The sequence below is a fragment of the Zonotrichia leucophrys genome, chromosome 26 (assembly GCF_028769735.1).
Source record: "Zonotrichia leucophrys gambelii isolate GWCS_2022_RI chromosome 26, RI_Zleu_2.0, whole genome shotgun sequence".
NCBI lineage: Eukaryota > Metazoa > Chordata > Aves > Passeriformes > Passerellidae > Zonotrichia > Zonotrichia leucophrys.
This window is the reverse complement of record NC_088195.1, coordinates 3,022,421-3,035,750: the sequence shown is the minus strand read 5'-3', so window position 1 is coordinate 3,035,750 and position 13,330 is coordinate 3,022,421. Positions and strand designations below refer to the sequence as shown.

The following is a 13,330-nucleotide window of genomic DNA, read 5'->3' as shown; positions in this document are numbered from 1 at the left end:
TAAGCAAGCAGGAAGTTACCCTAAATTACAGTAACGACCCTAAATTAGCAGAAAGTGCCTTTAATTAGCAGCAATTTACCTAAACTACCAGCAATGACCCTGAGCTAGAAGCCACGATCCTAAACTAGCAGAAAGTGTTTGAAGTTAACAGAAAAAAGCTCCTAAACTACTAAAAACTACCCCAAACTAGCAGAAAGTGTCCTAAGTTAGCAGGAAAAAAACCCTCAGTTACAGTAACGACCCTAAATTACAATAACGACCTAAAATAAGCAGAAAGTGCCCTAAGTTAGCAGAAAAACACCCTAAATTACAATAATGACCCTAAATTAGCAGAAAGTGCCCTTAATTAGCAGTAATTTACCTAAACTACCAGCAATGACCCTGAGCTAGAAGCCACGATCCTAAACTAGCAGAAAGTGTTCGAAGTTAGCAGAAAAAAACTCCTAAACTACCAGTAAATACCTTAAACTACTAAAAACTACCCCAAACTGGCCGAAAGTATCCTAAGTTAGCAGGAAAAAACCCTCAAATTAAAGTAACAACTGTAAATTACAATAACGGCCCAAAATAAGCTGGAAGTGCCCTAAGTTAGCAGAAAAAAAACCCCTAAATTACAATAACGACCCTAAATTAGCAGAAAGTGCCCTTAATTAGCAGTAATTTACCTAAACTACCAGCAATGACCCTAAGCTAGAAGCCACGATCCTAAACTAGCAGAAAGTGTTCGAAGTTAACAGAAAAAAACTCCTAAACTGCCAGAAACAACCCTAAACTCCTAAAAACTACCCCAAACTGGCCAAAAGTGTCCTAAGTTAGCAGGAAAAAACCCTCAATTACAGTAACGACCCTAAATTACAATAACGACCCTAAATTAGCAGAAAGTGCCCTTAATTAGCAGTAATTTACCTAAACTACCAGCAATGACCCTAAGCTAGAAGCCACGATCCTAAACTAGCAGAAAGTGTTCGAAGTTAACAGAAAAAAACTCCTAAACTACCAGAAACAACCCTAAACTACTAAAAACTACCCCAAACTGGCCGAAAGTGTCCTAAATTAGCAGGAAAAAACCCTCAAATTAAAGTAACAACTGTAAATTACAATAACGACCCAAAATAAGCAGAAAGTGCCCTAAATCAGCAAAACAAAACCCCTAAATTACAATAACGACCCTAAATTAGCAGAAAGTGCCCTTAATTAGCAGTAATTTACCTAAACTACCAGCAATGACCCTAAGCTAGAAGCCACCATCCTAAACTAGCAGAAAGTGTTTGAAGTTAACAGATAAAAACTCCTAAACTACCAGAAACAACCCTAAACTACTAAAAACTACCCCAAACTAGCAGAAAGTGTCCTAAATTAGCAGGAAAAAACCCTCAAATTAAAGTAACAACTGTAAATTACAATAACGACCCAAAATAAGCAGAAAGTGCCCTAAGTTAGCAGAAAAAAAAAACCCTAAATTACAATAACGACCCTAAATTAGCAGAAAGTGCCCTTAATTAGCAAAATTTACCTAAACTACCTAAGCTAGAAGCCACGATCCTAAACTAGCAGAAAGTGTTCGAAGTTAACAGAAAAAAACTCCTAAACTACCAGAAACAACCCTAAACTACTAAAAACTACCCCAAACTAGCAGAAAGTGTCCTTAATTAGCAGTAATTACCCTAAACTACCAGCAATGACCCTGAGCTAGCGACCACGATCATAAACCAGCAGAAACAACCCCAATCAAGCAGAAACGACCCTAAACTATCAGGACCAGCCCTAAAGTAGCAGAAAATGCCCTAAACTAATAGAAATTACCCTAAACTATCAGGACCAGCCCTAAAGTAGCAGAAAATGCCCTAAACTAATAGAAATTACCCTAAACTAGCAGAAACAACCCTAAACTACCAGGACCAGCCCTAAAGTAGCAGAAAATGCCCTCAACTAATAGAAATTACCCTAAACCAGCAGAAACAGCCCTAAACTACCAGGAGCAGCCCTAAACTAACAGGAATAACCCCAGGCTGACAGAACCAACCCCAAACTATCAGCAACAACCCCACCCATGGTTATTTTAAATCCCACAGGTGATGGAGCCGCCATTCCCAGAATTCCAGGTGGGAAACGCGCTCCCAACTCACAGCTGCTCATCCAGAAGATGACGGGCTCGGGGAGGCCGGGTGGGGGATTGCACTGCAGGCTCAGCGGGGCCCCCTCGTCCACCTCGATCACATCCACCTTTTCCTTGGGCCACAGCGGAGATTCTGCCACAGGAAGCAAAGGAAAGTGAGGGAAGGAGGGAAAGATTCCTCGGGAGTGATTCCCGCTGGATCCGGCCTGGTTTCAGAGCAAAATTCATCTGGGAGTGTGCAAAACTCCCTGGAATTTACCCCCCGAAATCCATGCCCCCAAATCCATCCCTCAAATCCATATTCCTAAATCCAAACATCCCAAATCCATACTCTCCAAATCCATCCCTGGGATCTGCACCCTTGAATTCATATCCTCAATTCCATCCCCTCAAATCCATGTCCTCAAGCCTATATTCAAATCCATACCCTGAAATCCATCCCTTTAAATTCATCCATCAAATCCATCCGTGGAATCCATACCCCTAAATTCGTATCTTCAGTTTCACACCCTCAAATCCACATCCAAGCCATATCAAATCCATGACCTGAACATCCATCCCTAATATCCATCCACCAAATCCATCCCTGAAATCCATACCCTTAAATTCACTATCCTCAATTCCACACCACAAATCCATCCCTGGAATCTTACCTGAATCCAAACCCCCCAAATCCATACCCTCAAATCCATCCCTGGAATCCACACCCTTGAATTCATATCCTCAATTCTGTGCCCTCAATTCCATCCCCACAAATCCATGTCCTCAGGTCCATATTCAAATCCATCCCCCAAATCCATCCCTGAAATCCATACCCTTAAATTCATATCCTCAATTCCACACCCTCAAATCCATCCCTGGAATCTATACCCCTGAATCCAAACCCCCCAAATCCATACCCTCAAATCCATCCCTGGAATCCGCACCCTTGAATTCATATCCTCAATTCGTGCCCTCATTCCCATTCCCTCAATTCCATCCATCAAATCCATACTGAAATCCTCAGTCCATATTAAATTTCCCATCCCAAATCCATCCTGAATCCTTACCCTTAAATTCATATCCTCAATTCCACACCCTCAAATCCATCCCTGGAATCTATACCCCTGAATCCAAACCCCCCAAATCCATACCCTCAAATCCATCCCTGGAATCTGCACCCTTGAATTCATATCCTCAATTCTGTGCCCTCAATTCCATCCCCTCAATTCCATCCCCATCAAATCCATCCTCAGATCCATCTATTCATCAATCCATCCCTGAAATCCATACCCTTAAATTCATATCCTCAATTCCACACCCACAAATCCATCCCTGGAATCTATACCCCTGAATCCAAACCCCCCAAATCCATACCCTCAAATCCATCCCTGGAATCCTCACCCTTGAATTCATATCCTCAATTCTGTGCCCTCAATTCCATCCCCTCAATTCCATCCCCATAAATCCATGTCCTCAGGTCCATATTCAAATCCATCCCCCAAATCCATCCCTGAAATCCATACCCTTAAATTCATATCCTCAATTCCACACCCACAAATCCATCCCTGGAATCTATACCCCTGAATCCAAACCCCCCAAATCCATACCCTCAAATCCATCCTCTAATCCTCACCCTTGAATTCATATCCTCAATTCTGGCCCTCAATTCCATCCCTTCAAATTCCATACCCCATAATTTCCTGTCCTCAGGTCCATATTAATCCATCCTGGAAATCATCTTAATGATTCCCTCCAACCTCTCCCGATGCCCTGCCACATCGCTTCCCTGGAATCATCCATAAACCTGGCAGGTCGATTTCAAATCCAACCCCCAAATCACGTACCCCTCTAATCCATCCCTCCATACCCTTAAATTCATATCCTCAATTCCACACCCTCAAATCCATCCCTTCCACCCTGAGCCATTCCCAACCACAACCCCATCTCTTCCCTGTCTCCTGGACACACCTGGACACACCTGGAGACATTTGAGAGCTGGATTTTCCCCCCAAACCTCCCGTGGCCCTGCTCTGCTTCCCTGGAATCACTCACTGGAAACCTGGAGGTGGATTTTGCTGGAAAGGGCCGTGCCGTAGTCGTTCCTGGCGAAGCACTGGTACTCGCCCTCGTAGTCATCGGGCCGGCCCCCGCTGTGGAAGTCGATGACCAAAGTCCCCGATCTCCTCCTCATGGACACCTTGGGATCCTTGGCCACGTTGAAGAACTTCCCGTTCCGCGTCCAGGAGAAGCTGGAATGGCAAGGAAAAGCTGGGTTTGGAACTGTGTCCCCAAGGAGGTCCCTAGCTGTGGTGGGGCAGTGGTGGGATGGATTAGGAGGGAGGGTGGGAGAGGCTCTGGAGCCGTGAGGGACAGCGGGATGAGCTGGGCAGGGAGGGTGGGAGAGGCTCTGGAGCCATGAGGGACAGCGGGATGAGCTGGGCAGGGAGGCTGGGAAAGGCTCTGGAGCAGTGAGGGACAGCGGGATGAGCTGGGCAGGGAGGGTGGGAGAGGCTCTGGAGCCGTGAGGGACAGCGGGATGAGCTGGGCAGGGAGGGTGGGAGAGGCTCTGGAGCCGTGAGGGACAGCGGGATGAGCTGGGCAGGGAGGGTGGGAGAGGCTCTGGAGTGACCAGGGACGGTGGGATGAGTGTTGGGAATGCACTCACATGGGAACGGGGTTGCCTTTGGCTTCGCATTCGATGAAGATGTTATCCCTGGGATCCACGATGTAATCCTTGATGGATTGCTTGGTGATCGTGGGGGGCTGCGGCACTGCGAGGAACGGGAAACCCGTGAGGAACTGGGGGAGATCCCTCAGTGCCATCCCACAGCAATTCCTGCTGGGATCTCAGCTCCTTCCCCCCACCGGGTGTGTGATTTGGAGGTTGAATCCTGAGGAAATTCCTGCGAATTCCCTGAATTCATCACCTCTCAGAGCATCACAGTATCCTCAATTCCCTCCCTGTATCTTGGTCTCCTTAGGGAATGTCCCAGTTCCAGCCTCCTGTTCCCACAGGGTGAACCCAGTGGGAATTCACCCTGGAGCTGCAGCTCAGAAGGGGCTGGGTCAGGGATCCTGAGAAATTCCTGGTGCAAGGAAGAGATCCCAACCCACCAGGGTGAGCCCAAAGGAGCTCAGACCTGGAATTTCGGAGGGCAGGGATGGAAAGGGGACACAGGAACCCCATGGATGGGATAGGACCCGGCCCTGATCTCTGAACTGCAGCTCCCATCTCCTGGGGAGAAGATCCAAGGCTGTGAAGATCCAAAGATGCTCCCAGCTCATCAGGATGTGAGGCTGAGCCTGGAACTGGAGCCAGGAGGGGATTCCTGCCCTTTTCCAAACCCATCTGCAGGAATTCACGCAACAGAGCCTGGCCCATCGGAAGGATGACAGGATCTGCTTTTCCAACCAAATCTGCAACAATTCTCAAACACAGCCTGGCCCCACTCTGGGAAGAGCACAGAGAGCTGGGAGCTCTTCCCAAGCTGCTCCAGCCTTTCCATGACTTTCCCAACCTGGACATGCAGGGAAAGTGGCTCAGAAGGGGCCACGTCCCCCTTGTGCCACCACCAGCCACTGCTCAGGGACCCCTCATGCAGTTGTGGGGAAGGGAACACTTACATTCACTCTGGATATTTGCTGTTATTCCCAAAGGGAAAGCATAGAGGGAAAAAGACAGGAGGTTAATTCAACCTGTTCCAACCCTGTTCCCAGCAGAGCCAGAAAGCAAATCCAGTTTTTTGCAGGCCTTGGAAACCCTACACAAAAAACCCTTTTCCTTATTCGAATGTGGAGGAGAAAACCTAATCATGGAGGAGAAAACCTAATTGTGGAGGAGAAAAGCCAACTGTGGAGGAGAAAACCCAAATCTGGAGAAGAAAACCCAAATGTGGAGGAGAAAATCCAAATGTGGAGGAGAAAATTCAATTGTCAAGGAGGAAACCCAACTAGTGGAGGAGAAACCCCAAATTTGGATAAGAAAATTCAAATGCGGAGGAGAAAAATCCAAATGTGGAGGAGAAAGTTTGATTGTCAAGGAGAAAACCCAAACGTGGAGGAGAAAATTCAATTGTCAAGGAAAAAACTCAAATGTGGAGGAGAAAACCCAACTGTGGAGGAGAAAACTCAATTGGGCAATGGAAAAAAACCAAATGGGAGGAGAAACCCAAATTTGGAGAAAATTCAATTCCAAATGCGGAGGAGAAAACCAAATGTGGAGGAGAAAATTGAATTGTCAAGGAGAAAACCCAAAGTGGAGGAGAAAATTCCAATTGTAAACCAAGGATAAAAACCCAAAAATGTGGAGGAGGAGAAAACCCAAATGTGGAGGAGAAAATTCAATTGTCAAGGAAAAAAACCCAAATGTGGAGGAGAAAACCCAACTGTGGAGGAGAAACCCCAAATTTGGATAAGAAAATTCAAATGCGGAGGAGAAAAATCCAAATGTGGAGGAGAAAATTTGATTGTCAAGGAAAAAACCCAAATGTGGAGGAGAAATTTCAATTGTCAAGGAAAAAAACCCAAATGTGGAGGAGAAAACCCAACTGTGGAGGAGAAAACTCAGCCGTGGAGGAGAAAACCCACCTGGGATGTTCCCACCTCCTCCCCATCCCAGCGAGGAATTTTTGGGAGAGGATAAATCCCAAACTTACGGTCCAGGGGGACCTCGATGGCGCTGACGAGGTGCTGGAGGCAGAGGGCGAAGGCAATTCCGGCGCAGGTGGCCTGGGCTCTCCTCGGGATCATCTTGGAGCTTCCCTGTGTGGCCTCAGGACCTTGGGATGTCCCTTGGGGTGACTTTGGGGTGTCCCCTGGGGTGGTGGCACGTGCAGAGAGATCCTCAGCTGGAAAAAAAAACAACCCCAGAGTCACACCACTGAGCCAATCCTGGTGTTTTTCCCTTTGGAAACTTCGGGAACGCGGCGTTTCCGCCCAAAAAAATGGTGGGAATGAGGCCAGGAATGGTGGCCAGGGTTTGGGGAACACGTGGGAACAGCTCTCCTGAGTCTACAATTGTCCTGCTGGAAGGATTTATGGGGTTGTTTGGGCTCCTGTCCTGGAGTGAGCGCCCAGGGACAAAGAGAAAATTCCTGGGAGCAGTGGGATCCAAATGGAGCCCGTGGGATTGAATAAAAATGTGGATTTGCTGTTTAAAACATTAACAACAATTGTATTTTGTGTGTAAAAATCACTGAGGAATATCCAACCCCTCAGGGCATCGGGATGAGCTCAGGGGTCTGGAGCTGCTGTCCCAAAAATCCTGGCATTGATCCAGCAGAATTCTAGGATTGGGATTTTTCCCAACTGGTCTCCAAACAATCCCATTCCCAGCCAGGATCCAGATGTTCCCCTCACTGCTACCAGATGCTGTGGATGTGACAGCCTGGCCAGAGAGTGAGAAAAACCAGATAAGTTTTCCCAGAATCGACTGGTGAGGCTTTAGGGAGTTGAAGATAAATAATGATAGCTTATTTTTATTATAACCAACCTGCAGGTGTTGTTTTCCTACTCTCTGTTTTCCTGTTTTTCTCAAAAATTGTTTAGAAGAAAGGCGCTTTGTTAATGAGCCAATCAGGTGAAATGTATTGATTAATTGAGAAATCAGGTCTATCTGTATGGGAAGAATGTATAAAAAAATGGGGAATCTGAAGAAAAGTTGTGTTTTGCTGTCCAAACCATCCTTCTGGTGAGTCTGTGTCGTTCCTTACTCTACAGAGACAAGATCCCAACCAAGCTCCCAGGATTTTCCACTCAGACGCCTTTAATCCCTCTGGTAACAAATGCAGACCCCAAAAGGACAACAAAAAGCTCTAAATCCATTTCAAACACGGATATTTTAGGGGAGGGAAGCAGTGAGGGTTAAAAAGAGTCCAAATAGGAAGAGTTTGGGCCTGAAAAATGAGGAATTTCATTTTTTTTGTTCGTTTCAAAATTTGTTTTGCTTGGATTTGAGGATGCAGAATAGCTGAGAGGGAAGGAGGAAGTTCCTGGCACAGATTCCTGGGGGATATTTGTAAATACGGGAATAGAAAAGGGCTGAGCCCAAGCTCTGATGGGAAATCACGGAATCCTGGAATGGTTGGGGATGGGAAGGGAATTTAAAGCTCATCCTTTAGGAAAGGGCACCTTCTCCTATCCCAGATGGCTCCAACCTGGCATTGGGCACTTCCAGGGATCCAAGGGCAGCTTCTCCCTACAAATCCCTCTAGGCCCCACCACAAAAATAAAGGAATATCAGACAGAAACGAAATTCCAGACAATTCCTGAGCTGTGAAAGCAACACAGAATCTCTGGCGTGAACAGAATCCTGCAGGAACGCCCCGGCTGGAGGATACAGGACGATCCTTAGGATTGCATGGAGCAGAGCTGGCCGGGAGCAGGGAAAAGCACACAGGGAATTCATCCCCTAGAAAATGCCAGGCTCCTCCAGGCTCCTCCAGGCTCCTCCAGGCTCCTCCAGGGCCCCTTTGTCCGGAGCAGATGTGGGCAGAGGGAACAATCCCTGGGAACAATCCACGGGAACAATTCCTGCGCGTGTAGGTGGCTCCTGGAGAACACAGCCCCGCATTGTCCCCGCTGCTCCCGCCGGGAACGGGGAATTCTCCTGTCACACAGAGGCTGGAGCTGCCACGGGGAGCAGGGACATTCTGAACTCGGGGTGCTGGAGACAGGGGAGAAGCTTTTCCCAAAAATCAGCGTTTTTCCGGCTTTTTTTCTGGCATAGAAAGGATCTGACACCAGCCCAAAAAGCAGGAAAAATCTGTCCGGCTCATCCCTATATCCCAAAGGGAGGCACAGAGAGGGAAAGATTGGGGTTGGTCCCTCACCAGCAGGACAAGCTGAGCCCTGCTCTGCTCCTCAGAATTCCATGAAATTCCCTCTTTTGTCCCTCCAGGATCTGATACCACAACCCATGGGAACAGCTCCTTTTCCTGGAGAAATTCCCAGGAGATCCCACTCCAGCACCAACCAGGATATGGATCCCCCTGCAGGGAATCTGCCTCAAAGTCATCTCCATATCAGAATTCCCAAAATCCCTGCAAACAGCACCTGGAATGTCCCCTGGGATCCACTGGGTGCACAAACCACTCTGAGGACGGACTGGAATTCATTTATTCCCGTTTCTTAAAATGAGATTTTTTTGGGAAAACAATGGGAAAAATCCCTTCCTTACATCCCTGCTCCAGGAAAACACCCCCAGCTCCCAGAGCAGGAAATGGGAAGCAAAGGGAACCTGGGCTTGGAATTCAACAAAATTAAACAGTGAGGGGTTTGATTTAATCAGCTCCTTAGGACCAGCAGGATGCTCCGAGCAGCAGTTGGATTTTTATCCCAGTTTATCCCGATTTATGGCTGCAGGAGGAACAGTAAAACTTTGGGAATTGCTGTTCCCGGGGAACATTCCGGCAGCTCCGTTTATTGCTTCATTAAAGCTGATTGAGGAGCACGGAGCAGCTTTGCCACCGGCAGAAAATCCCCTTGGGTTGGTGTCATGGTATAAAAAAAAATAAATAAAAACCTGGTTTTTATCTTTAAACAATTAATCTTTACAACAAAACCCCACAAGTCAACAGAACGCACAAACAAGCTGTAAAAAACTGGGGGGCACTGGGGCTGCTCCAGCACCATTTTCACAGGAATCCCAACAGAAAATCCCAAAGAATCTGTGGGGTGGTGACTCAGGGACACTCCGGTCCCCTTGTCCTGTTCCCGATGGAGCAGCAAATCCCATCCCAGCAAATCCCATCCCAATAAATCCCATCCCAGCCCCCCTGGCAGCTCAGGACAGGTGGAGGTGACGCTGTGCCATTGTCACCTCGTTCCAGGGCCATCCATCCCACGCTGCTCCCAGAAAACCCCCGGAGCTGGTGGCACGGGGGGACACGGGCTGTGCCTGTCCCCAGAGTGTCCCCAGGCCACCCCTCCCTGGTGGCATCTGGCCCTGGGATCAGCCAAGGGTTAAACCAGGTGGGAAAACAGCCCTGGGATGGATCCGGAGCCTCTGGAGAAGATTCCCAGCTCCCACCTCCGCTCCTGCTGTGGGATTCTGCACCCGGGCTTGGAGCAGCCTGAGCCTCCTCAAGGATGGGAATATTTGGGATTTTTGGGGTCCCCAGGAGTCCCTTCCCACTCAGGATATTTCATGGTTTTGTGAATAAAATGATGGATGCAGCACTCAGAGAGAGGAAAACTCCGCGTTTTTCCGATCACACGGAGCTGGGAGAGGGTTTGGCTGGAATTCCCTTCCCTGCTGGACACAACCCACAGCTCGTCCGTGCCAGGGACGTCTGTTCCCATGGGAAAATCTACCCGGGGAAGCTGGGACACTTGGGATTCCTCTCCTGTGTGAGAGGAACCCTTGGACACAGGAACAGCAGATCCTGATGCCATCCTGGGATCCCAGACCTGGCTCTCCATCCTGCCGAGGGCATCAGGCATGGGCGATCCCAGCGGGAACGGATTTGTCCCAGTGAGAACTGAGTGATCCCAGTGGGAATTGAGTGATCCCAGTGGGAACTGAGCGATCCCAGGGAGAACTGAGTGATCCCCATAAGATTCCCAGTGGGAGTTGACTGATCCCAGTGGGATTCCCAGTGGGAACCAACTGATCCCAGTGGGAACTAACTGATCCCAGTGGGAATTGATTTATCCCAATGGGAACTGAGTGATCCCAGTAGGAACCAAGTGATCCCATTGGGAATTGTTTTATCCCAATGGGAACTGAGTGATCCCAGTGGGAACCAAATGATCCCATTGGGAATTGTTTTATCCCAATGGGAACTAAATGATCCCAGTAGGAACCAAGTGATCCCAGTGGGAACTGAATGATCCCAGCAGGAACTAACTGATCCCAGTGGGAACTGATTTATCCCAGCAGGAACCAACTGATCCCAGTGGGAACCAACTGATCCCAGTGGGAACCAACTGATCCCAGTGGGAACTGATTTATCCCAGCAGGAACTAACTGATCCCAGCAGGAACCAACTGATCCCAGTGGGAATTGATTCATCCCAGCAGGAACCAACTTATCCCAGTGGGAACCAAATGATCCCACTGGGAATTGATTTATCCCAATGGGAACTGAGTGATCCCAGCAGGAACCAACTGATCCCAGTGGGAATTGATTTATCCCAATGGGAACTGAGTGATCCCAGTAGGAACCAAATGATCCCACTGGGAATTGTTTTATCCCAATGGGAACTAAATGATCCCAGTAGGAACCAAGTGATCCCAGTGGGAACTGAATGATCCCAGCAGGAACTAACTGATCCCAGCAGGAACTGAATGATCCCAGTGGGAACTGATTTATCCCAGCAGGAACCAACTGATCCCAGTGGGAACCAAATGATCCCACTGGGAACTGATTTATCCCAATGGGAACTGAGTGATCCCAGTGGGAACCAAATGATCCCACTGGGAATTGATTTATCCCAATGGGAACTGAGTGATCCCAGCAGGAACCAACTGATCCCAGTGGGAATTGATTCATCCCAGTAGGAACCGAATGATCCCAGTGGGAACTGATTTATCCCAGCAGGAACCAACTGATCCCAGTGGGAACCAAATGATCCCACTGGGAATTGATTTATCCCAATGGGAACTGAGTGATCCCAGTAGGAACCAAGTGATCCCACTGGGAATTGATTTATCCCAATGGGAACTGAGTGATCCCAGTAGGAACCAACTGATCCCAATGGGAACTGATTTATCCCAATGGGAACTGAGTGATCCCAGTGGGAACCAAATGATCCCACTGGGAATTGTTTTATCCCAATGGGAACTAAATGATCCCAGTAGGAACAAAGTGATCACAGTGGGAACTGAATGATCCCAGTGGGAACTGATTTATCCCAGCAGGAACTAACTGATCCCAGTGGGAACCAAATGATCCCACTGGGAATTGATTTATCCCAATGGGAACTGAGTGATCCCAGTAGGAACCAAATGATCCCACTGGGAATTGTTTTATCCCAATGGGAACTGAGTGATCCCAGTAGGAACCAAGTGATCCCAGAGGGAACTGACCTGGCCTCGGACACTTCCATGAAGCTCATTCCCAAAAACCCCACCTGGTGACCCAAAGCTGATGCTCCAGGTGTGTCCCACCATTCCTGGCAGGTTTTGGTGATCCCATTCCCAACTCTTTCCCCAGGAATTGTGACAACCCTCGAGGACATTTTCCACAGGAACGCGATGAAATTTCAAATTTATTCATTCCCCAAAGAGGGCAAAACCCTTCCCTGCTATTTCCCACCATTCCCTGCTTTTTCTCACTATTCCCTGGCATTTCTCACAACTTTTCCCTTCGCTCTCCATGGAATTGTCACCCTTTGTCACTCAATCATCAAATCCCGGTGTCACCACCTCTCCATCTGCCACCAGAGCTGCCTCCGGAATGGGAATAAATTAATTGGGAGAAGCTTTTGGCTCTGGGATAATGAAGTTGGCACAAACCCAGCTCAGGAGGGAGCCCAGGGATGCCGTGGTTAAGAATTCCATAAAAATAAAAGGGATTTTGGGGAATTAAAAAGCCGGGTTGGAATTCAGGATTTCCTTGGAAAACGTCAAAGGATGGATTGAGCCAGGGATGAATGAAGTGAGGATTTTTATCTGCTAAAACTTTCCAAAATCCCTGGAAAAGGTGGAATCCGTGTCCTGCAAATCCTTGGAGACACAAATCTCCCCTTGCTGACACCACTGGAAGAGGGAGGGGAAATCCACAGGAAAATCGCAGAGTTTAAATTTGAGGGAAAACACAAAGGAAAGGGAAATTTCAATATTTAACTCCTCCCACCCCATCTCTCATCCACCAAAGTTTCCTGCTGGGAATATTCAATGGGAAAAGCGTGAAAATCCATTAAAACCCCGGAGCTGAGTGAAACAAAGAGCAGGAATTGGGACTGAGGGTTGGATCAGCAAATTCCTTGAATTCTGCACATTGGAAATTGGAGCTGGAATTCAACTTTGGTAAAATACTGAGAAGATTTTCCATGAAAAATTGAGGAGAGGAGGAAGGATCCCACCTCTGGCACAGCTAAAACGCAGGATCCGGGCACAACCTGTCCCAAAAAAACCATCCCAAGTTTTTCCCTGAACAATGTGGGAATGTGGATCGTGTTCCACCTTGGCTGAGGTGATGTGGAAAATTGGGAATCTCCCTCACATGGCTTTGCGAAAGATTTCTCTCCCTTTTTCCAAGCTCAAGATGGAACGAGTGCTCAGAGCATG

General features: G+C 47.9%; 1 protein-coding gene across 23 annotated transcripts in view; it reads right to left on the bottom strand.

Annotated features, from left to right (window-relative positions):
• Positions 1 to 13,330, bottom strand: part of NFASC (neurofascin) — a 108,313-nt gene that overhangs the window by 78,712 nt on the left and 16,271 nt on the right. For 18 of the 23 annotated variants that reach the window (XR_010442819.1, XR_010442822.1, XR_010442823.1 and 15 more), the window contains exons 2-6: positions 6,754 to 6,945; positions 5,723 to 5,740; positions 4,764 to 4,869; positions 4,151 to 4,347; positions 2,127 to 2,249 (exon numbers count right to left, since the gene is read on the bottom strand). Coding sequence is in view for 2 of the 23 variants with exons in the window: in XM_064732911.1 (XP_064588981.1) it covers positions 2,127 to 2,249; positions 4,151 to 4,347; positions 4,764 to 4,869; positions 5,723 to 5,740; positions 6,754 to 6,847 (538 nt within the window). In the remaining 21 variants the exon portion in view is untranslated. The remainder of the gene's footprint in view (positions 1 to 2,126; positions 2,250 to 4,150; positions 4,348 to 4,763; positions 4,870 to 5,722; positions 5,741 to 6,753; positions 6,946 to 13,330) is intronic. The other 5 variants (XR_010442825.1, XR_010442836.1, XR_010442840.1 and 2 more) reach the window with 1 other exon arrangement.